The 24,079-nt window shown below is 41.7% G+C and overlaps 1 protein-coding gene across 1 annotated transcript in view; it reads left to right on the top strand.

Annotated features, from left to right (window-relative positions):
• Nucleotides 1–24,079, top strand: part of COL24A1 (collagen type XXIV alpha 1 chain) — a 163,094-nt gene that overhangs the window by 107,884 nt on the left and 31,131 nt on the right. Inside the window, exons 29-41 of the mRNA XM_081193937.1 lie at nucleotides 3,121–3,174; nucleotides 3,849–3,893; nucleotides 4,009–4,053; nucleotides 6,584–6,637; nucleotides 11,749–11,802; nucleotides 12,595–12,648; nucleotides 13,566–13,619; nucleotides 16,375–16,428; nucleotides 17,068–17,175; nucleotides 20,860–20,913; nucleotides 21,119–21,226; nucleotides 22,261–22,314; nucleotides 23,212–23,265. Coding sequence (XP_081050063.1) covers nucleotides 3,121–3,174; nucleotides 3,849–3,893; nucleotides 4,009–4,053; nucleotides 6,584–6,637; nucleotides 11,749–11,802; nucleotides 12,595–12,648; nucleotides 13,566–13,619; nucleotides 16,375–16,428; nucleotides 17,068–17,175; nucleotides 20,860–20,913; nucleotides 21,119–21,226; nucleotides 22,261–22,314; nucleotides 23,212–23,265 — 792 coding nt within the window. The remainder of the gene's footprint in view (nucleotides 1–3,120; nucleotides 3,175–3,848; nucleotides 3,894–4,008; nucleotides 4,054–6,583; nucleotides 6,638–11,748; nucleotides 11,803–12,594; nucleotides 12,649–13,565; nucleotides 13,620–16,374; nucleotides 16,429–17,067; nucleotides 17,176–20,859; nucleotides 20,914–21,118; nucleotides 21,227–22,260; nucleotides 22,315–23,211; nucleotides 23,266–24,079) is intronic.

Here is a 24,079-nt window from a genome sequence, read left to right as displayed (position 1 = left end):
TGTCGGGCCATCCTGAAGTGGGGTTTTATGTTTTAATTTACAATTCTATATATTCATTTAGTATACTGAATGTAGACAAAAATAATAGATTTGGTGTAAATATGCATATGATTTGTTTTTCTGCAAAAAGCATAAATAAATGAAATAACTGTCATTGTGCTTCAGGTATATGTTTCCGCATAGCTTGAGGGTCCTCTGAGCACGTAGAAAACACAGTCTTGTTTTTAGTGGCTCTGTTTCCCTTTTAAACTGAAAGGCATTCGGATGTCCTAGTTCTCTTTATTAGAGTGGGGTACCCTTAGTGGCCAAAATACATTGAGCAACTGTTTGGTGGAGGTGGGGAGGGAATGGAAAAATGGGACGGGGGGGGGGAGGTGGTGTTGGACTCACTAAGTCAACTTTAGGTAGCGTGGTATCTCTCAGCCCCTCACTTGCAATATGGGAACAGTGAAGTCAACCTACCCTAGAAGATTGTTGCAACATTTCTGGATATTAGATATGTGAATTATTCTTACAACTCCATATAAACACTACATTTAAGTGTGTGATATCCTGTTAACTTTTCTTCGAAACAAAGCTGACTCAATGGCACTGGGCGGGGCAGGCAGTAGCTGCCGTTTGGCAAAGTTACGCTTTTGACTTCTTTGTTTATATGGAATCGTACAGCAGACAGCCCAGCAGAAGTGACCACAGCCAAGTAGCTTAGTGCATCCATTGTGCACTCCCTGAAAATGCAGGATGCCAGCAGTGAGTCACACTGTGCTATTTATAGAAATACTACAACTCTGCTTTTTGCTTTTTTTTTTTTTTTTTAGGGAAGTCCAAGAGTCCACTCCAAATATAGGCCTATTATTATTTTGGTCTGTTATTGCAAAGGAGTTTATACTCCGTTTCAAACTCCTGGTATCTCCTGGTGTGCATAACCAGCTTGTTTGTTTTAGAACGAATATGTGGGGCCTCTTCCCATTGCACCTGAAAGGTTCAGAAATACTATCCGTGATTGTGGCTCCTGAGAACTGATTTGGAGTGACTCTCCTCACTCTCCGTAGACAATTCCCAGGCAGCGGTGATGGCTGATGGTTTATCTCTTCAGGATGTTTCCTCTATAATGTTATGGAAGAGCATCATTGGTTGTTCCTGACTTGGCAAGACTCGCTTGATAACAGCAAGAAACAGTCTTTAGCATTATCATCCCAGTACAGTCGTGCCTTGGAAGTCGAACGGAATCCGTTCTGGAAGTCCGTTCAACTTCCAAAACATTTGGAAACCAAAGTGTGGCTTCTGGTTGGCTGCAGGAAGCTCCTGCAGCCAATTGGAAGCCACGCCGGACATTTGGCTTCCAAAAACCGTTCAAAAGCCTTAACACTCACATCCGGGTTTTGATAGTTTGGAAGCCAATTTGTTCGGGAGCCAAGGCGTTCAAGAACCAAGGTACAACTGTATTGTGGAACACTTTGTCTACAGAGATTCAGCAGGCTCCTTCTATTTCAACTTTTAAACGCTTGCTGAAAACCTTTCCATTCTGCCAAGCTTATGCAGGCAATTAAGAATACATTTTTTCCAATACAATAGTTAATTGATATCTGATTTTAACTATTTGTAGGGTGTTTATTGTATGGTTTCTCTATACTGTTGTAAACCACTTTGATATTTTGAAATGAAATAGCGATATATAAATATTTTTATGAGTAAATATCTCTTTGGTACCTTTCTTTTTTAATATGGATATTTCACAGAACCTCTGGGAGAAAGTATGCAGAGGTGCAGCCAGTGTGTTGCTTCCATCTTGCATTTTCTCTCTACCCTTTTCATCTACCCAAGAATCGCTTATCCTTGGGCCTTTCCAAATAAACAGGTTTTTGTTTTTCTCACAATACATGTTTCTCATCTAGTATAACACATTGTCCGCATATTTATATTAAATTCTTTGTGTGTGTGTGGATGTAGTTTTAGCCACATTGCAGTTGCTTTGAATGGGGGGGGGGGCAGAAGGATGCTATCCATCTGCATGTACAAAAAATGGTACTGTGGCATTGATTGTTCTTGTTTTCTTTAGTCCATATACATTGTATAATTAATTGCATTATCTTCTGCCTTGCTTTTGACATTTCCCTTGCATGTAAATGAATTGAAATTTGGGCCATAGCAAATAACAAGAGGGATAATGTAATTGCAGTGGAGCTCCTTACCCTTTGCTGCACATTCCTATCCACATTTCCACATTAATTTGCTATTTTTTTATTTTAAAAAAGTCATTATGAAAACTCATCAGCCTATTAGTGTTGATTTGTTGTCTGATATACACATTTTTGAGGGACGTGGGTGGCGCTGTGGGTTAAACCACAGAGCCTAGGACTTGCTGATCAGAAGGTTGGCGGTTCGAATCCCCGCAACGGGGTGAGCTCCTGTTGCTCAGTCCCTGCTCCTGCCCACCTAGCAGTTCGAAAGCACATCAAAGTGCAAGTAGATAAATAGGTACCACTCCAGTGGGAAGGTAAACGGCGTTTCCGTGTGCTGCTCTGGTTCGCCAGAAGCGGCTTAGTCATGCTGGCCACATGACCCCGAAGCTGTACGCCGGCTCCCTTGGCCAATAAAGCGAGATGAGCGCCGCAACCCCAGAGTCAGTCACGACTGGACCTAATGGTCCATCCCTTTACACTATACACATTTTTACAAAACGCTTTCCCCCAATATAATGCATTTTTATAAGTTATTTTCATGAATATATGCATTTTATGCATACTTTCCCTACTATATAATTTTTGTATGCATTACTCGGTTACAGAACTGCATTGCAAAATTCAAAGATGTGTGAATTTCAGTTCACGTATTGTTTCAGAAAGTGCACATTAGGCAGGTTCGTTTTCAGTTTCTCACCCCTCTCAATTCAGGACCACTTCCTCTGATTTCAGTGGGCCTTGCATAGGATTAAGCCTTTGGGTTATTCTTAAAATGCCAGCAGCCATACAACTTGTTTTCATGAAAACAATGAGAGAGCTATTGCTGGAAATGCTGCCAACTTGAGAGAAGCTTTTCTCCCTAACACACACACACACACACTATTGCACCAGTACTGAAATGCCCCTTTTATATACCAGAAATTTGTTTCTTAATTTGTAGGGACCAAGAGGCCAGGATGGTCCTCTGGGAGAGCAAGGGACACAAGGTATTAAGGTAATACTAACTTGTTCTTTTTTGCTCTTCAGAAAGTTTGTCATCATGTTGCTAGAAGGTGAATGAAAGCAAAGGCTGTTGAGATGTTGTTGCTTTCAGCTCTGTGTGGTTCCTGTGATAAGCATTCTTAGCATTCGTGTGAACTGGCGTGGAAGTGATGTATACATTTTGAAATAAATAATGGGGTACTTGGTGGAATTCAGCATAGCACTAAGGTGAACATTTCACCAGTGCAAGGATTTTTCCTTGTGCACAAGAACGTTTTCCCATTACCTCCCCCCCCCACTCCCCTAAATCTGTTCTGGGGTTCCCACATACAAAAGCAGGAGAGGGAAGGTCTGATTGCTCAAGCAGAATTCCTTGTGCTGATGGCACTTATTAGTAGAATATTGATCTCTGCATTTCTCTGTCTATGTACATGGTGACAAAAGGCCCATGGTTTGGGACAGGCATAGGCAAATTTCCGGCACTCCAGATGTTTGGGACTACAATTCCCATCATCCCTAGCTAACAGGACCAGTGGTCAGGGATGAAGGGAATTGTAGGCCCAAACATTGGCGGGCTGGAGTTTGCCTGTGCCTGGTTTGGGATTTAAAAGACGAACTGAAGAAACAGTCAACTTCTGATTGTAAATTTACAATAAATTGGCTTTCTATTGCCTTTTTTTTCCCCAGGGAGAGAGTGGTGACACAGGGAAGAAAGGCATCCCTGGACTCATTGTACGTGCCAGAGAAGTAGTGTTCTTTCAGCATTTATATTTACAGTTGCAATTGTAGCAAGATGCTTTTTAGAATTTTTTTTTACATTACCATTCTCTTAATTTTGTCTGAGCAGGGCAAAGCTGGAAACCCTGGAGAAAGAGGTAGCCCAGGAACAGCAGTAAGTTCTTCATACTTAGGCAGAAGAATTCTTTATATTGCCATTGTGCCCCAAACCTAATTATGTGTGCCTGTATTATTTTGCATTTTTCATCTGAAGGACTTCAGTTGATCAGTTATGATCTAACTAAGCTTCCCTTCTATATTACTATCTGCTACTGAGGACAGAATAATTGTTCCTTTTTGGGATGTGTGTGTGGCTGGTGGCTTCAGATTGAGCAGAGACTTGACAGGAGGGTAGGGAACTATTTAACACTTTCATTGACATCAGTTAATCCCCTTCAGACTTCCAGCAACACTTTCCCCAATACAGTGGTACCTCGGGTTAAGAACTTAATTCGTTCTGGAGGTCCGTTCTTAACCTGAAACTGTTCTTAACCTGAAGCACCACTTTACCTAATGGGGCCTCCCGCTGCTGCTGCTGCTGCTGCTGCACGGTTTCTATTCTCATCCTGAAGCAAAGTTCTTACCCCGAGGTACTGTTTCTGGGTTATGTAACCTGAAGCGTCCATAACCTGAAGTGTCTGTAACCCGAGGTACGACTGTTTGTCAAGAGCATTGGAGCAGCATATTCTTGTTGCCCCCACCCCCCGCCGGGGGGCGGCAGGTTTGAGCAAATAAGCATTTGGCAAAGAAAGAGTTGAACAACCTCTTCCCCTCTCCTGCCAATCCTCTGCTCACACTGAAGCCATCAAATTCTGCTTTGCACTGTGAAACAAAACCTTGGGAACAGAAGGGGACAGTTGTGACGTTGCACTTTAACAGAGTTCAAGTGGTTTGCTCAAAATAATAATAAAAAGGCATATAAATTTATTTTCCCAAGAGATTTGATTTTGAAATGTTATAAAAGTGGCAGAAGGAGCAGACAGGGGAATTAATTTATTGCAGATTGAAAGGGTGACAGAATGGCAAACAAGAGGCAAAGTTAGCAGAAGCAGCTGTTATTCCGGCAGGGGGGGGGGTCATTGTTGCTGACTGGAAGGAGAGCTGCAGGGAGGTAGGCATGGTGCAAACACACAGATGCAGCCAATCTTGCACTCCTTCCAGCGCGTTTGCACTGTACTGACCTCCTCCTGGTCAGCAACAGGGGCCCACCAGCAGAGAAGCTTGTGTAGCATATCCACCCTATCTGAAGAGCCAGTTCTGCAGTGTAGGATCTAAACTGGCTGTTGAGTACCCTATGGATAGGAACTCCACCATTCTACGCTTGTGAATATCTGTGGCTGATTATCGTTGTACGGAGAATGCTGGACCTTGGCTTGATCGAGCAAAGTAGCTTGTATTTTTTTTTTGACCAATTGTCTTTCTTAAGAGAGTATGGCAAAGTCACACATGGAAACGGGTTTTCTTGGAGAATCATTTTAAAAAGATGAGAGAACTTCCAGAGAATATAGGTTTTTTTAAAAGGGGGAAATAAAAATCTAGAGAAACCCAAAATTTTTGGGGGAAAGCCTGTGTGTTTGCAATGCACTGTGATACTTCAGTCATCCTGATTAACATTGCCATTGATCTACTTGACATGTTTGCCTGCTCTTTTGTTGTTGTTGTTTAATTTGGAAATCTGCTGCCCCCTTCCTGCTGCTTTCTAAAGTGCCACAAGCGTGGTCTTTATTGTATTCATTTGAAGAACATTTGAAATACACAGTTTACTAGAAAGTAAGAAAACCTACAGAGAAGAAACACCTGAGAAGAAACACTTCATCAGGATAAAAGAGGTGCATTGTTTTGCCTTCTAAACCCGTTGCTGTGCCCACCTGCTTTAGGATATTATTGCTTTGATTTTGAACTTTTAATGTGTTGTAAAATCAAACAAGGGATGCAGGTGGCACTGTGGGTTAAACCACAGAGCCTAGGACTTGCCGATCAGAAGGTTGACAGTTCGAATCCCCGCGACGGGGTGAGCTCCCGTTGCTCGGTCCCTGCTCCTGCCAACCTAGCAGTTTGAAAGCACTTCAAAGTACAAGTAGATAAATAGGTACCGCTCCGGCGGGAAGGTAAACGGCATTTCCGCGCGCTGCTTTGGTTCACCAGAAGCGGCTTAGTCATGCTGGCCACATGACCCGGAAGATGTACGCCGGCTCCCTCGGCCAATAAAGCAAGATGAGCGCTGTAATCCCAGAGTCGGTCACGACTGGACCTAATGGTCAGGGGTCCCTTTACCTTTTAAAAATCAAGCTACAGCAGGCATAACCAGGTTCGATTTGGCAAAAAATGTCATTTTATTATCAGTTATCATGGATAGTATTTGACTCAGAATAGACCCGTTGAACTTAACGGACCAACTTAGTTTTTGTGTACATTCATTTCTCCAAATACTATTAAGGATCCAGCTTTTTTCCTTTTTTAATTGGCAAAGCAGCTAACCAATTAACCACAAGAGTTAATTTGGCAAGAGCTGGGAAGAAAACCATAAATGTCACTGAAGGGATTTTGTGAGCAGTGTTTTGATTGTGTAGGCCAAGGAATGTAATGCCTTTTAAATGGAATTTGAAACAACCTTTTTTCCCCCTCTGTTGGCTTTCTGCTTTTAGGGTTTGCCTGGTCCTCCAGGAAACACAGGAGACAGTGGTCCTATGGGTGAACCAGTAAGTTGATTTCTATGATTTCTCCTATAACATTTTCCCATGCCATGCCGAATTCCTTGGAAAACAGATGTTGCATTTTGCACTGTAATTAAGTAGGCCTTGTAAAAGGAGCTATACTAAGGCTTCAGCCCTTTAGAGTAAGTCTCATTGTATTCAATAGGACTTGCTTCTGAGTAAGCATGTATAGGCTTGTGCTGCTAAACTAATTACTAATTTGTACTTGCAGTCTGTTTACATGATTATTTTAGCCTGTGGTAGTGCATGAGAAAAATCTGCGCATGTTGGTGCTTAGCCACTTGAGCGTGTAGTAGTCTAATCATTTGCACCCACCACCAGATGAAGCAGTCTGCTTTTTCTGGCACTCCCACATATAACTTTGCAGTGCCTGCAGTAATGTTACAGACACCTAATGTTGCTTGTGGTTGGAAGATGAAGACAACTCAGGCAAATGGAAGAGCAATACATTCGAGGATTTTCACGTCGCTGCTGTGCATCCCTGCTCATGCCCTCTGTTTCTCCAACTCTACCTTTCTCACGCTCCCCAAATTCCATGGTATCTTTAAATGACTGCATCTCTATTCCAGGAGTGCCCCTTATGGGAACTCTCTCCTAGAACACTTAGATCACCGATAGGGAAACTATGACCTTCCATATATGGCTGGACTGCAGATCCCATAATCTCTGGCAATTGGCCATATTGGCTGGGGATGATGGGAATTTGAGGGCTACAGCTTCCTCCTCCCTGAAGTAGGCGATATCAGTGTTCTCTCCTCCTCCCTTCCTCCCCGCTCGCCTGTCATATGTTTGTGCGCATTGATGCTGCTGTATAAAATACTGTTTGTGTTATTATGCTGTTCACCCACATTGTTGTGTGAAGTTGTCAGCATGCATAAGCAGTTGTTCTGAGTTTAAGAGCATCGCTTTGGCAAAACATATCCAACAATAGTTAGGTTGGTATAATCGTATTTCTTATGCAGCTCCGTGTTGCTTGGAGGTAGACAAATCTACATTACATGTTCATATAAATAGTTTTTTAAATACTAATGTTAGTGGCTTCTGTGTTGCTCTCTGCCTCTAGAAATTCTGTAATGTTAGAGCTCCATGCAATTGCCCTGTTGGTACTTTATCAAAAAGTACTGTGCTGTAAACACCAGACATTCTTTTGCTGGAGAATGTCTTCTTGTTCTCATCTCTATACGGATCTTATTTATGTTTAAAACTACTGAAAATGCAATATAATGTAGAATCAATTGAAAGGTGTAAACACAATGAAATCCAGAAAAAACAAACATATGTCATGCAGTAATATGTTGCTTCTTGATTGAAGCAGCACTGGAGCTATTATTTCACATGTCAAAAAGTCAACATTACTTCTGGGATTTCATTGTTATGAAAAAGTACTCTTCCCAGTAAGTGATGTAAAAATATACTGCAATGTTTCTTTACATCAGCAATATAGTTCTAAGATTTACACCACTGTCAATTTTTCAAGGTCTGGCTTTGCGCCTACTTATCTCAGAAGTGTGCCTGCAGGCATTTGTTGCATAACATTTTTTTGGCTAGAAATACAATATAAATCTAGCAGGCATAGGGTGAGAAAAATCATATCTCACAGCATAGTGGGGGGAAAGTCAGATAAATGTGTTTGAGTGAGTGTGTTATCTATATATCATGTGGGACAATCCCTCACGCATATTTTTACTGCATGAGCTCAGGAGGAAAATGTGAGCAGCTAAAGGGATGAGGACTGTGAGGCCTTCCAGATGAATGTTGGACTCCAACTCCCATCATCCCTGACCATTGGCCATGCTGCCTGGGGCTGATGGGAATTGCAGTCCAGCAGCATCTGGGGAGCTACTGGTTCCCTATCCCAGTGTCAGAAGGTTGAAATGGCTTTGCTAGGGAAATTGCATGTTGCAGATGGACACAAAAAGCAAAGAGGTGCTTGTTCTGTGTTCTTAAAAACTTGGGCAAGATGCTCTAAGCCCAGGGTTCTAGACTTAGCTCTTTACCTGTTATTGGACTGCGGCTCCCATCATCCCTAGCTAGCAGCACCAGTGACCAGGGATGATGGGAATTGTAGTCCAACAACAATTGGCGACTCAGGTTAGAGAAACCCAGCGTCTAAGCAACCAGTCATAGAATCATGGGATTGGAACGGACTCTGAGGATCCTGCAATGCAGGAATCTCAACTAGATCATATGTGACCGATGGGCATTTGCTCTGGAATTCTCTGCCTTTTTTAGTGCATAACAAAGATCCTTCCATTGAGGTTGCAAGGTAGTACTGGCTATACTTTGAAAGGGATTTCACCTCAGTGTCACACCGCCTCATTAAAATCTGTGCTGGTGGCCACTTGTGTTCTTGGTTTTACCTGAGCTTTCTAGTATTGTTCACTTACATGCTTTGACTTCTGGTTTTCCACTGGAGTCATGAGAAAAAGGTGTCTGTGCCAAGCCTGTCTGAGCTCCGTGGGAATAGTATGGAAAAAACATTCTCCTGTTCGATCAAACCCTAATCTTCATGACACCCGAAGCAGCAGAATACAGCGGAGGTGCTCAAAGCGCTTAGGTTGCCATATGGATTTCTGCCTAATGGTGAAATTCCAATTCCTTGAAGTAATTTGGACCTTGTTTTAAAATTCAGGAAGGCACCTGTTGATAAGTTCTCAGCAGTATCCTGTTTACTGTGGTGCTAGGGGAGAGGAATTTCCTCCCCCACCACTTCAACTTTGTCTGTGATTGCTGCCCTGCCTGTCTCTCTGCCTTCTGTCAGCTTTTCCATGGGTTCATTTGCTTTCCCCACTTTGTGACATAGGCTTTCCTTCTCCTCTTGCTCCAATGTGGCCTAGTGGTTAGACTAGAACAGGCGTGCCAACTCCTAGGGGCCAAAGCAGTTTCGGAGTTTCAGAGGGCGTTCAGCTCTGCCCTCTGGCTCCTTGTGACATCGGGATATAGTGTTGGGCCCCCTCAATTGTCCTGAGACGATGGCGCCTCTGGACTAGAATCTGGGAGACCACAGTTCACATCAATCAGGATGCTCACTAGGTAATCTTGGGGTAGTCACAGCCTGTCAGGGAACTGCCATCGGCTCAGGGGCGAGAGGGGAAAAGCCGGATGGATTACAGAGAGCCCCCAAAGATTGTGAGAAGCAGCACCTCCTCAGCGGAGGAGAGTAACCACGCCTCCAGTGGAGAGGAGCTTCAGGGCTCGGAGGAGGCGAGGTGGTGCCAGGACACCTTGCCTGGGCAAAGTGGGGAGGAGAGAGGTCCTCCGTTACCCACGCCCTCCCTGCGCAGTAGGCTTCCGCGCCGAGAGGGGAGGCGCAGACTGGGCGTCAAGAAACTACTCTGTTGGGGAAGGTTTAAGGACTGCCCACTCACAGATTCTGCCAGTGAATGAGCCAGCCACGGGAGAGTGGCGCTCTGTACAGAGAAAGTTTATTTTGGCATCAAAAGCAAGGCTTCACAGCCGCGCGGGGAGGCATTTGCCTACTTGATCTCGAGCAACCCCTTGGTAACCTAACATAGCCTTTTAAGCTAACTTACTTCACAGGGTTATTATGGGGATAAAATGAGAGGAGGGGAAAACCATAAAATGCCACCCTGATCCCTTGGGAGGAAAGGTGGGGTAAAATTGTAAATAACAATTAATAAATAAGATACAGGGTTTCATTCACCCTTGGTGGTTTGCATCATTTTTCTTTTTTGTAAATATGCAGATAAAACTGATAAGGGTCCCCTTCCCCATCTTGTATGTTTTACTGGGAATCAGAGAGGAGGGATGGTGAAGAGAATAATGGGGGGAAGTATGCAGATGACAGGGAAAGGCAGGGGTTCTTCCACAAAAGCACCCTCCCACGTTATTAAAAAAAAAAAAGCTTCCGAACTCAGGTGAAAGACTACCACTAGTCAATTTGCATGTAAAAGTTTCCAAACTCCCACTAGGCTAACATGTATTTGTTTTGCAGCATAAAGGGAGCCCCACTTTTTTTGTAAACTGCTTTGAGGTTTGTTTGTTTTTACAGTCAGCAGTATATAAAATAATAATAATAATAATAGCCAGTGTGGTGTAGTAGTTAAGAGCGGTAGACTCGTAATCTGGTGAACCGGGTTCGCGTCTCCGCTCCGCCACATGCAGCTGCTGGGTGACCTTGGGCCAATCACACTTCTCTGAAGTCTCTCAGCCCCACTCACCTCACAGAGTGTTTGTTGTGGGGGAGGAAGGGAAAGGAGAATGTTAGCTGATTTGAGATTCCTTCAGGTAGTGATAAAGCGGGATATCAAATCCAAACTCTAATAATAATAATAATAATAATAATAATAATAATAATAATAATAATAATAATAATAATACAATAATAAATGCTCACTCTTTTCTTTGAACTAACAACTAACAAGGCTGTTATTCGTAGTTAGGTAAAGGTAAAAGGACCCCTGACTGTTAGGTCCAGTCGTGACCGACTGTGGGGTTGCGGTGCTCATCTCGCTCTATGGGCCGAGGGAGGAGGTGTTTGTCCGCAGACAGCTTCCGGGTCATGTGGCCAGCATGACTAAGCTGCTTCTGGTGAACCAGAGCAGCACACGCCGTTTACCTTCCCACCGGAGCGGTTCCTATCTATCTACTTGCACTTTGACGTGCTTTCGAACTGCTAGGTTGGCAGGAGCTGGGACCGAGCAATGGGAGCTCACCCCGTCGTGGGGATTCGAACCGCCGACCTTCTGATCGGCAAGTCCTAGGTTCTGTGGTTTAACCCACAGTGCCACCTGCATAGTTACTTTCACTTAATTAAATTCCAGACTGCCTTAACAAAACAAAGCAGAAAACAAATTACATCCTATCTAAACAAAGTCTATATTAGTCAAAAGGAGGATAGGGTAACAGAGACAGAAAGCTTATTTCTGGTCCAAGTTGGAAGAGAATAATCCTTAGACGGAGCAGACTGAATCTCGTATATATTCTGACATGCGCTAATACTACAGGTATAGGTCTATAAAAGCAATCCTTCCATTCATTTCTTATGAGAAGAGCTGCTGTAGTAAATAATTGTACTAGTTTCTACAAAAAGATAACTGAATGGCATTCATACATAAACTTTTGTTTAATACTAGGGACCAAGGGGACAACAAGGTGATGCTGGTCCTGTAGGAGAACCAGGCTTTGAAGTGAGTATTGCACAGGAACACCTTGTTTTATTGCACTTCGAGTTATTGCGCTCTGCAGATATTGCTTCTTACAAAGACATGGGTGTGGCTGGCTGCAAGCAGCCCAGTCACTCGCTGCCCCTCTTCTGGCCCTGGGAGGGGAGCTGGCTAGCGTTATCGTACACTTCATAATGTGTGCATTCTGTATATGTGTTTAAAAATAAAGAAAAAAAGCTGGGTCGAATTTGCCCCAACGGTCTAAGGACAAAGTCCTAGAAGTCTGGCGTGAGTTTATTGGGGGGAAAGGGAGGGGATGCATACAATTTTAGGATAGCCACCTTCAGCAAAACTGAGCGTTCCAAGGTGACAGGTGTGTGAATTAGGATGATGCCGATTAAGTGTGCCCATTGGCTATCACACAGGGAAATAGTTTTTCTTGGAAAGAGGTTGGAAGTGTGTTATCAGATGTTCAGCTATGCAGCCCAAGCAGGATGCAACACATAGGGAAGGATGTTGGGATGTGAACAGGACGCATGTCTGGAAGGAAAGCAGGTGCAAGGGGTCATCAGTGGCCATTGTTGACCTGGACAAGGTAAGAAGCACCAAGACCTGTAGAAGAGATGGCATTCAAGCACCTCAGAAAGGGTTTTATGGGACCCTGTTAACACACAAACCTGTTGGGAGAAGTGTACCTCCTATTTTAATCCCTCCCCCTCTAGTTGTATAATCCTCTTTGTGTGCTCCATCTTGCTTTTATGGTGGGAAGCATTTAGTGGTGGAAAGTGAATAAGCTTGCTTATGTTTTCAATTCAGGGACCACCTGGCCCAGAGGGGGACCCAGGGCCACAAGGAGAACCAGGCACAAAGGTAATTGTTTGCATGCTGTTTCGGGGAGACCTTCTGGGATATGGGGAGAAAGAGGTGGGGAGTTGCCTCTCAGGCCACATTTGATTAGATCTCAGGCACACCTGAGTATGGCATGTTCTTGCTGAGCTGAATGGCTGTTGTTAAAAATAAAATGGGCCTGTGTGCTTGGTATGCATGCCAGGAGCCCAAATCCCTGTGGTTCAAAGAAAGATGAAAGGCTGCCAGCTTCTCTATTGATATAATTGATTGAGTGAGTTATAAATAAGACAAACAAATAGAGATGCTTGCAAAATTCTAAAGTACTTGTTGCAAATCTACCTGCTTGTCTTGCTGCAAAATAATTTTTCTTTATTTATCACCTTTTCTCAGTAAGAGCCCAGGGCAATGTAAATCAAACATACGAACAAAATGCAATAAACCAGCACTAAACACACACACACACACAGAGAGAGAGAGAGAGAGAGAGAGAGAGAGAGAGAGAGAGAGAGCGCATTTGTAATAGTTTCATTTAAAAAGAAATATGTACATTATTGATGTACCCCTTATTAATTTGTGAAAGCCTGGGCAAATTTAAAACATTTCGAATTGATGTCTGAAGCCCAGCAATGTGGGAAACAGATGCACTTCTAAGTAAGGATGAAGGATAAAATTGATTTGTTACCATTTTAATAAAATGCTGCCTGATTTTCACTTCTTGAACCAACAAACTGAAACACTTCAAAGTTCAGTTCTCCAGTTTTTGCAATTTAGTTCTCCAACCAAACAATATACGTTTACTGTTTGCATGCAAAACAAAATGTTGTTGTTGCTTGAGTTTATTTTGTTACAAGACTTCTGCCATGTTAGATAAAATGTTTTGTTCTGTTGCTCCTGTTATGTAGTCCATCGGCTTCATGTATTTGTGTTTTATGTCACAGGGAGATGCTGGACCTGTTGGCAATGCTGGAGAATCAGGAGAACAAGGTTTAAGAGTAAGTGGTAAATATGAAACATATTTTGGAACTAAAGAGAGTCCTGAATTTTAGAAATGCAAAGCGGTATGCAAATTATGAAACCAGAGAAGGGATGAAGGAGACACTTGGATTCCTGTGCCTGGAAAATTCTCAGCATCATCATAAGCAGAGGCTTAAATATGACTAGTGTAGATATCTTATTTTTGAAAGAGACAATAAACATGTTAATAGGACTACAGTAGGTATAAGAAGGCTTTAGGTCAGCCTTATCTAAACTTCTCATAACTGAGACATGTTTCTTTCTGGAATGAAAAATGGAAACACCATTCTTACGTCTGAATAGGATTACTTTTTAGAGCATTCTTGAGTAAGATTTACCTCCTTCCCCCATCAGTTTCTACATCAGTGATCTGGGTGTGCCTCTTTATTGGAAGAAGGTAAGCCCTTAGCAATGGATGGCAAGATCCAGTCACACCTGGTGATATAAAAATAACTTGTTCCCAGTAGAGATGCATTGGAAGCAAGGAAGGCTAGAGCAGTAAATCCTGCAGAGAAACAGGTTCACAAGAAAACTTAATTAATCGTATTTCTTTTTCCTTGTAGCATACTTATGCCATTGCGGCCTTGAACACAGTTTTGGGAATAACTGCAATAGGCATTGTAATTAATATCAGAGTTTGTTTTATTTTCAGTCTTGGCTAATGTGAGTCAAAGAGCACGGTTGGGCCTTGTTCCTCGTTGAAAAAAATATTAATATTGGTCCAAGAAACCTGAACACAATGGTTCACTTGTCAAACTTAGTGTTACATGAATTAGATTTGCATGTTCGTTTCCTCCCCTCCCTCCTATCCTTGTGTACTGTAATTCCATTCACATCTGCCTGTTTAGGGCAAACCATAGTTCATAATTACAGCAAACTATTGTTTGTGCTTGCCTCCAAACCAGAATTGGAAATCACAGTCAAAATATTGGCTTTCACTTATGGTTTGGAGGTCAAGTGCAAAACATAGTTTGATGATTTGTGTGCAATGGAAACTGTGGATTAGATAAAGTTGGATTGTGTAAGAGGAAGAGACATAAATCTAAGGCAACAGTGGCTAACCTTTTTCTGTATAAGGACCCCTTTGGTTAACCCTTCAAGGGCTGCATGTAAAAATGAGTGTGGCCAAAGTATCAAAGTTCACATTTGGATGGGTTTTTATGGGGTTACAAAGACATTTTGTCATTAAAAATAGCTTTTAAAATAATGTAAATATTTTGTGGGGCACAAAAACTTTTTGGAATCATGACATCACAGCAAGAGAACCATAGATAGAGTATAAAAAGGACAAAGAGGAGGGAAACCTAATGGCCAGATGTGGTGGCGATCGCTGCCTTGTGGTGTGGCGTGGTATGTTTATTATAGCTCATTTTCAACTATGTAGGCATTTCACAGTTTTGCTGCATTCTAGACTTCTATAATTCTGATTTCTCTTCAATATGAAGGCAACAAAAATACATTGTCATCAGTGGAGACACTAAAATAATGTTGTTATTCAATCCAAGCAAAAACAATGAACTCATCTTCAGGCTAGAAAAAGACATTTCTGGTAGAAGACATGATAGAATAAAGAACTATTTTACTTTTAAAAGACAACTGAAGATGGCCCTGTTTAGGGAAGTTTTTTTAAAAATATATATATATTATTCAGGATTTTCTTGTTTTACAGAAGTGTAGTGCCTCGTATTTTTTTTTCATGTAACATTTTTACAAATCCGTTTCATTAGTTGAGGCATTAGGGGGAGAAGAAAAGAAAAAAGAAAAAAGAAAGGGGGGTGGAGAGAGGGAAGATGGATAGGGGTGGGGTCGGGTGGCGGTGTTTCTATTATGTTTAATGTATGTAGAGTTTGGTGTCAGCGTTGCTTGTGTTGGGGAAGTTTTTAATGTCTGTCGCTATATTGTTTTTAATATTCGGTTGGAAGCCGCCTAGAGTGGCTGAGGAAACCCAGCCAGATGGGCGGGGTATAAATAATAAATTATTATTATTATTATTATTACTACTACTACTACTACTACTACTACTACTACTACTACTATTATTATTGAAACCCAACTACAATCTTAGAATGATAATGAAAGCATTGCTTTGCTGATTAATGGGCCCGATTTTATATATATCTTAACAATCTCAGGTTGCACCAGGGCATTCTGTGAAAAAGAGGCAAATACCAATCGCGCTTTCGAAAATACGAAAGCCAGCAGTCTGTTGTCATCAACCTAAAACCATTTCTTCCAGAATGTTAAGTTGTTTTGAATAAGTGAAAGGAATATGCTGCTTGCCAATAAACACATTAGCCCTTTCGGTTCAGACGTATTTCAAATTATGATGTAAGCCCATAGAAATTTCCCATTTTGCGGAGGGTGCTAAGCCTTCCTTTAAAAGTCCAGACCCCTGTAACCCCCTCCTTCCCTCCTGCTCACTTCCTCCAGCTACACACATCTCAGGTATAGGGAGCTGAAATCCCTATTGAACTGTCATTCACAACTCACTCTGCCAAGATATGCTCAAGACGTTTGTCCCTGTTTATCCCCTCTCCTTTTCAGGCAGGTCTTGTTGTTGTGGGAAGACAAGACAAGACAGTCGAACCCCCCTCAATATGCTGTTTGTCCCAACCCCTCACATGGTGTTCCTTCTACTGTTGTTCCCCGGGGTAACGTACCTCAATTTTAGGTATTTGTACACCACAGTTTTTGGAAGTAACAACATTTGGATTTATTTCTTCTGAAAAATAGGGTGTACCAGGACCACCGGGGGAAGATGGTGTCCAAGGGAAAGATGGACCAAAGGTACATTTTAACAACTGAACAGCCCCAGCGTTGTCTTTGTACGGTGTTTCTTTAAACAAAATATATAACAAAATACAGCATTGCCGCATTTGTGTACATAGAAGTTGTCCAGCAATGTCACCCTGATGCTGCATCCTCATTAAGAAATCACAGAGACAAAAGGCACAGAGAATTTGCATCTTCGCACAATGCCTGTCCAAAAGAGCTGTATTTACTGTGTTGTGGAATGTATTTCAAGCTGGTTTCTTGTGATTGGCAAAGCAGGCTTCATGCAGACATTGCAACAAAACGGAAGGATTAAGATGGTGATTTAGAGGGGTAGGAGAGTTGAAAAAAATAATTCACATCTGGTAACTGATTCGACCCTTTGGTTTCAGATAGTACATGGGTAGATGAGTCTGAAAAGCCTGGGGCACAAATTTTCATGGCCCTCTAGCAGCTATGGTGGCTCATGTACCAGAAGTAGTGTAGTTAGCATTAGCTCTGGAAGTGGATTCTGACCAAACTAAGCCTCCTATGTATATTTTGCTTTAGGGGGCTTAGTTTGGTCAGAATCATGTAAACACTTCCAAGGTGGTTGAACTTGATAAACAGATCCCATCCCCTCTTGACCTTTGCTTATGCATGTGACTGTTTTAGGGCAGTGTAGGAGACCGAGGACTTCCTGGGGAAGATGGTGAAAAAGGAGAGACCGGAATCCCAGGAATCCCAGGCCCTTCAGGTGCACCCGGCATAAGGGGCATTCCAGTAAGTAATCTCAAAATTATAGTGCAAATAACAGCAATGTGACTTATTCACTCCAAGGGAACTTGGCAGATAAGTATGCTATATGAGTAGACTCTTATGCGAGTGGTATATTAGCCGAATAAAGAGTTAAATACAAAACCCATGAAACAGGTTGGGGGGGGGGAGGAGTTATATTCCTTATCGCCTTTGATCCCACTAGGTGCCTCCCATGACACTGGGGATGGTGGATTGCATTTTCCCAGGAACAAAATGTTGTGGTTTGAGTGCTAGAAAATATGACTTCCTACACATCAGAAACACTGCCTTAGGGGGAAATGTTGGGATCCTCTCCAATGACTACCCCATCAGAACTACACATTTAGTGTACAGAAATTGTCGATATAGGCCTTGGAAGCCATGGCCAAAGTTGCAACAGCTGAGTGGCTCATATGGGGGGGGGAGTTGTTGATTCCAGTCCAGCTCAATTTGGATAGGTTTCTGTCTCACAGCTAGCACTAATTATCACTTCTGCTGGCAAGCACAGTAATGGGACCACCACTGTGGATGGTTGTGGAGAATTAACTGTGTCTCAGATTGACTTCACGTAATAAGCAGTGGCACTTATCCTCTCAGTTTTCGTTTCTACACATCTGTGCTCCCGCTTCAGACATTACACAGAAGCATGAAAACAGAAAGCGCGTGTTCACTTTTGCTTCCTGTTTCCATTGCTTGTTGAATGTTCAAAGCCCCACCTAATCCTATGGGATGACTCTGGTCTCAAAACAGACTTTCATCCCAGTGGTTTAATCCAGCAGAACATTACTCATTGCACAGAGTTGTTTGTCTTAGAATGAAATGAAGTGTGTAAATCCTGCTCAGAATCAGAGCTTTCCACATGTTGACATCTTTAAAAAAATATATGCTCCAGAGATGTAGATCTTTAAGAGACAACGCATAAAATCAGAAGATTTGGGACTGCAATTCTATACATATTTACTTGGGATTAAGTCTCACTTAATTAAGTCATGTTCACTTCTGAGTAAGACGTGTAGCTTACATTATAAGCGTCTCTTCCTTGCGGTATAATTATTGTTTTGCTGTAAAATGTTCTGGTGCTATTTCTCCCTGATTTAACTCTTCCTTTTATTATGTAGCATGTATCTTCAAGGTTTGTTAAAAACAAATGTTTGATGTTGGTGTCAGCCCCGCTATTCATTCTTTGCATATATCTAGGTAAAATGTAGTAAATCATATCTACTTCCTTCACATTATTATTATTCACACATTATCACATAGTAACTTCATACTTGAATAGTAGGTTTAGAGACCCTGCTGATATCTACCCTGGACATTACCAGAATTTTCCGGTTCATATGGCAACCCTATCTTGGTTACTCAGAGTTTCATTTTAAGTAGATCCTAACAGATATTGATGCCAGTATTTTTCATTGGACCATGGGATAGATTTAGCATGTCACATACCATTTCACTGTATATTTTTATATAATAAGAAGGCACAATGTATTCCAAAGATGCTCCATGCAGCCCCTATTCTGTCTCAAATATTGCAGGACATTTCAATAACATGATATAATCAGAACATTTGTTTGCTACTATCCATTTAAGATGCAATTTATAATATAGATTTCCCCTAAGCACTGGAACATATGCACGGGCCATTTTGTCTCTGGACCAGACTAAATGAGATTGTTGCTGTTGTTAAATTTCTGTTCCGTCCTTCCTCCTGAAGGAAACCTGGCTGATAAAAACGAGGTGCATGCTGTTCATTCAGCTAGCAATTATTGCATGAGCGGCTTTTGAAAAGTAAATAGTGGGCACAGGGAGGGAGCAGCAATCTTAATTGAGACTCTGGCATGGTCTGTGAGGTCACAGATGTTATTCAGGAGCTGCTAATTGCATGATTGGCATCTCGTCTAGCTTGGCCTTCAAGGCTGCTGATCTTTCAAGATAACCACACGGTTTGGAACAAACCAGAAATGCTTTTGCTTTGCATAATGCATTAGCTAGAAAAGCCAAGAATGAGACAAACAAAATCTGGTCAACTGCAACACGTTGTCCTCTAGTTATTTTTCTTAGTCACCAAGCATATACAAAGTGTTATCAGTTAATGAGTCTAATCCGGAAGTCAGCTGTTGATGAAAATGCCTGCTGAAATCTTCATACTTTGGATGTGTTGTTTTTTTTTTGTAGTGTGGCAATCAACAGCTTTCCTCCATTCCTAAATTACTGTTTCTTGTAGCCATAAAAACATTGATGATGGGGCTGGGAAATTAAACAGAGTGATGAAACATCCACTTAATATGTGCGAAGAAAATCAATGAGACAAAACAATAACAAAATTGTTAGAAACACAGGAAAGAAAACTGTCTTCTACTGAGTCAGACACAATGGTCTTTCTTGCTCAATAATATCAACACTGTGTAGCAGTGACTTCCTTGGATTTTAGAAGCAAAGCAGCTACTCTACTGCTGAGCTATGGCTCCTCCACCAAGTCCTGCTGTGCATTTGAGAACAGGTACACAATACTGTTCACGCCTAGGCCAGGAACTGTGGCTTCCAGTTTAAAGGTGTAGTTTGTCAGTGATAACTGAGCTATAATTTCCAGGATGATAGAACAATCTTGCTAGAACTGTTTTAGGGCTGTCATACGTCTAGCATTTCCTGGGCATATCTGGGATTTTTTAGGCAAATTTCCTAAGAGAACTTCATTTCCCCCCCCGGAGATTTTGCAAAAAAAAGCTGAACAACTTGCTCCCCCCTCCAAAAATACCTCAACAACTTCTTGAAATATGGCAACCCTAATTTCCTCCTACATTTAATATAGGTGCATATTGGTGCCATGGAAGGTGTTTGAAAGCACTGGGTAGGACAAAGAGAAGGAGAGTTTTCAGGACCAGAGGGCAAAGTTCTCTTTCCATTGTGCCAAGTGGTAGTTGGGGCTTCTATCCCTGACTGCCACATAAAAGGGGAGCACTAACTTGCTCAATGAGAGGACACTTGTTGACCTCTGTGCTCTTCCAAAACACTGGGAATATGGGGACGGTGGCTACATAATAAATTTAGTATTAGTGGACTACCTATTGCTTCAGTTGTGGTGGTTCCTGAGCCTTTGATTTGCACCATGCCAATGCAAATCCAGAATATCTTGTTGTTTCCCAAAAGCTTTCCCAATCAAGTACATGTAGGGATGATTGAACATGTCCTGTATTGCTTAAGAGGAAAACTTGAAGCCTGGACATGTGTCTGCCCCAGTGGGCTTGATCCCTAGCTTAGTGTGTAACTGGCTACTATCTCCCTTGTCGAAGCCTAGTCAGGAACCGTAGTAATGCAAATACATCTACTTTCACTAGAGATACTTCTCTGGCCTGAATCTGACATTCTTTAGTCCTTCCCTGACTGAATATAGATCCCTACTAAATGAAGTGTTTGGCTTGAGCACAAAATTTATTTTAGTCTCCAGCTGTTGTTTTCTGTTCAGACATGTTAGATTTTTGTGGCATTTTCACTGGCTTGATAAAAATCACCAGCATTATATCACTCTTCTCCAAAACAGAACAATCATACTAATGTTTAATAAGAGTTTCCCATAACCCTCATGCTGAATGTTATAAGACCTTGCTAAGATTATGCAGTTCACACCAAAGTTTAAACATGTTCTCAAAGCTCTCTTCCTTCATATTTCAGGGGCCCGAAGGAGCTCCAGGAACTCTAGGTCAAAGGGGCCGCCCAGGGAAAAAGGTAATTCATCTTGGTTCTTCTGTCATGTATTTTTATTAATTGAGGGCCTAGCATTTATTTATTAATAATGGAGAGGTCGTAAACAAACGGTTTTGAAGCAGAATGTTAACAGGATGTTGGGACTCATGTTTGGCTCTCCAGTGCAGTTTGCATTTGGAATAACATCTTGTATTGTCTTATCTTTGACTCTTAACCTCCCCAAAAGGGGGCAAAGGGACAGCATGGCCCCCCAGGAGAGATTGGTGCCACAGGTGACCGCGGGCAGCCTGGAGAAATTGGTCCAAAGGGTTCAAGAGGAACTAGAGGCCCAATGGTTGGTATACAGTTGATCTCCCTATTACCTTCATGACAACCCTGTAAAATAGGTTACACACAGAGAGAGAGAGACAGAGAATGTTATTGGCTGAAGGACCCCCAGTCGGTTTAATGGCTGAGTGGGAATTTGAACCTTGATCTTCCTGCTCCACGATGCCACACTGACTCTCTGTTCATTTGTTTATCTAAACTCTTATAGAACTTGTTTGCCTATATTTTTAGTTCACTGGGGTATAGGTTTTGGGTGGGTTTTTTTTTAATGCATGTGCCAAACAACAACAACAACATTGTGCTGTACCTATTTGGAGAGATATATTCTGAAATGGTGCATTCAAAGAAGCAATTTGCATCTACTTTCACCAATTACTTATACCTATATTATATGTGTTTTCATTATTTTTATTTTATTTTATAAACATATTTTTATAAAAGATTTTGTCGTTTACAAAAATACACGCATTGTCTCTTTTTCAAGTTGTGTTTTCTACAGATCAGTTTCATTTGTTGTGAGACATTAGTGTTGCTCACAGCATTATTTTTATGTAAAATATCTATTTCTGGTTCAAATATGCTGAAGGTAGACTTTTTAATCTGAGCTGCGTTTATTCTGGTTCCCTTCTAGGCTGTTTTTTTAAAAACAGTCGTTAGGAGAATCTGCATGCTTATACCTTTTTAGGTGCTTTTCAGGAGAGAACACCATCAAACCTTGTGCTTGCATTTTTTAAATCATATGATTTATTAACTTTTTAAATGTATATCCTACACTTTCAAACACATGGGTTCCCGGGGCATTTGGTTATATAAATATTACTACATTAAAAAAAAATAAAAATCCTTGGGCATGAACCAGCCACTATGAACATATGTTATGTTGACTGTATGTGTTTGACTCTCGCAATTTGAAATCAGTGGGATTTAGATCTGCTTAACTTGGATGAGGGTTATGCTCTTTGTGTTTTTCCGATCAGAAGGTTGATTGAGAGCTTAACTAATTAGAAATTAAAATGTGTTTACTGCTGTTTATACATACAGGGACATTTAGGGTCAATGGGATCTGCAGGAGAGCCAGGAATTCCAGGTTACGGGGTAGGATGCACTTCCTGAATGTCTGTCTGTACTTTCTGTTGAGTTTGTTGACTGTGTATCGTCTTTGTACATTGCGCTGCATTTGTTATGGCCCATTGACTTGTGCAAACAAATCTTATACACCCTCCCCCACCATTTGGGTGCTGGCGGGGGCCACTCGCCCACCCATTCATTAGTCAGAAAGGGGAGGTTGGTTACCATTGGCAGGAGGCCAGCTTAGCCAGGAGAGCTGGACAGAGCTACACCGCCACATAAGTCACACACGCAGCCTGGTATCAAGGCATGTGTGTGGATTGCTCTGCCCATTTGTCCCTTGTCTGCTTCAAGATGGCCATTCTGAATGAAGCCTATTGAAAGCTGCCATCCTTCCCACAGCTATACTTAACTCTCTCTTTTTTAAAAATAAGTTATGCAGTTTGAATTAACCATCGAATTTTCATTATTCAAGAAAATTATATTTTAAAAAAATCAAACTGATACACACGCATTAGATAGCTCCACTTTATTTATTTATTGTTGGGAAACTTTCATTTTTCAAGAAAATTATCAAAAAGGCAAACTGACAAACACATGTTAGATTTTATTTATAGTACTTATTGGGATTTATTTATTTTTACACACACACACATATATATATTACCTTTCTTCTGTCACGGATCAAAAGGCATCCTCCATCAATCCCAACAAGACCAGAAAACACATGTGGTAACTAAAACTGAATCTGGGCCTGTTGAAAACTGGTGGTTTCTGTTCCCAAATGTTGTGGTCTCTTGTCTTCAATTGTCCAACTATCCTGTTTGCCCAGCATGTCACCTTTGACAGCATATTGACTACATAACAATGCAAACAGATTGCTCACATGGCATGGCGTTTATGTTTAATTGTTTCTTTTCCTAGGGTCACCAGGGTCAGCCAGGCGATCCTGGCCCACCAGGAGCCAAAGGAGAGAAGGTATGAAGAGTGGTAGCAAATACTGTAGTTGACAGAGGTGGTTGCTGTGGGCTAGAAGTCTCGGCGGCTCACAAAATAAGCATATATTTTACACAAACCCCTCTAGTAGATAGGTAGCCGTGTTGGTCTGCCATAGTCAAAATAAAAAAATTCCTTCCAGTAGCACCTTAAAGACCAACTAAGTACGTTCTTGGTATGAGCTTTCGTGTGCATGCACACTTCTTCAGACACCAAACCCCTCTATCCACTTAGAATTGTAGAGTTGGAAAGCACCTTGAGAGTCGTTTTGTCCAACCTTCTGCAATGCAGAAATCTTTTGCCCAATGTGGAGCTCGAACCCACAGCCGTGAAATTAAGAGTCTCATGCTCTACCGACTGAGCCATCCCTGATTTTTACAGATTCTTATTTTAAAGCTCTGAGGGAACAATATTGTGTGAAGAAAAACCTCTGAATATTATGAATGAAATGACTTGGGTTGGGTTGCACACATTTATGCCAAAGCATAAATCCTCAGGTTCATTTTACAGCATAGATGCACTGATGCTCAGCCATTCTGCGTGACTGATGACATTGTGCTGGGAGCAGGGCATGTGCTGATTTTTCTAATCCGTGTTGTCCCTGATGTAGCATATGCTGTGTGAGCTTTGATTCTTCCTGTCACATCATACTGTTAAAAGAAAAACTGCTCCCTTTCCCTTATGGGGTACAGTGGTACCTCAGGTTACATACGCTTCAGGTTACAGACTCCGCTAACCCAGAAATAGTGCTTCAGGTTAAGAACTTTGCTTCAGGATAAGAACAGAAATTGGGCGG

This window comes from Podarcis bocagei (genome assembly GCF_964188305.1).
Source record: "Podarcis bocagei genome assembly, chromosome: 5".
NCBI lineage: Eukaryota > Metazoa > Chordata > Lepidosauria > Squamata > Lacertidae > Podarcis > Podarcis bocagei.
This window is presented reverse-complemented; position numbering and strand designations above follow the sequence as displayed.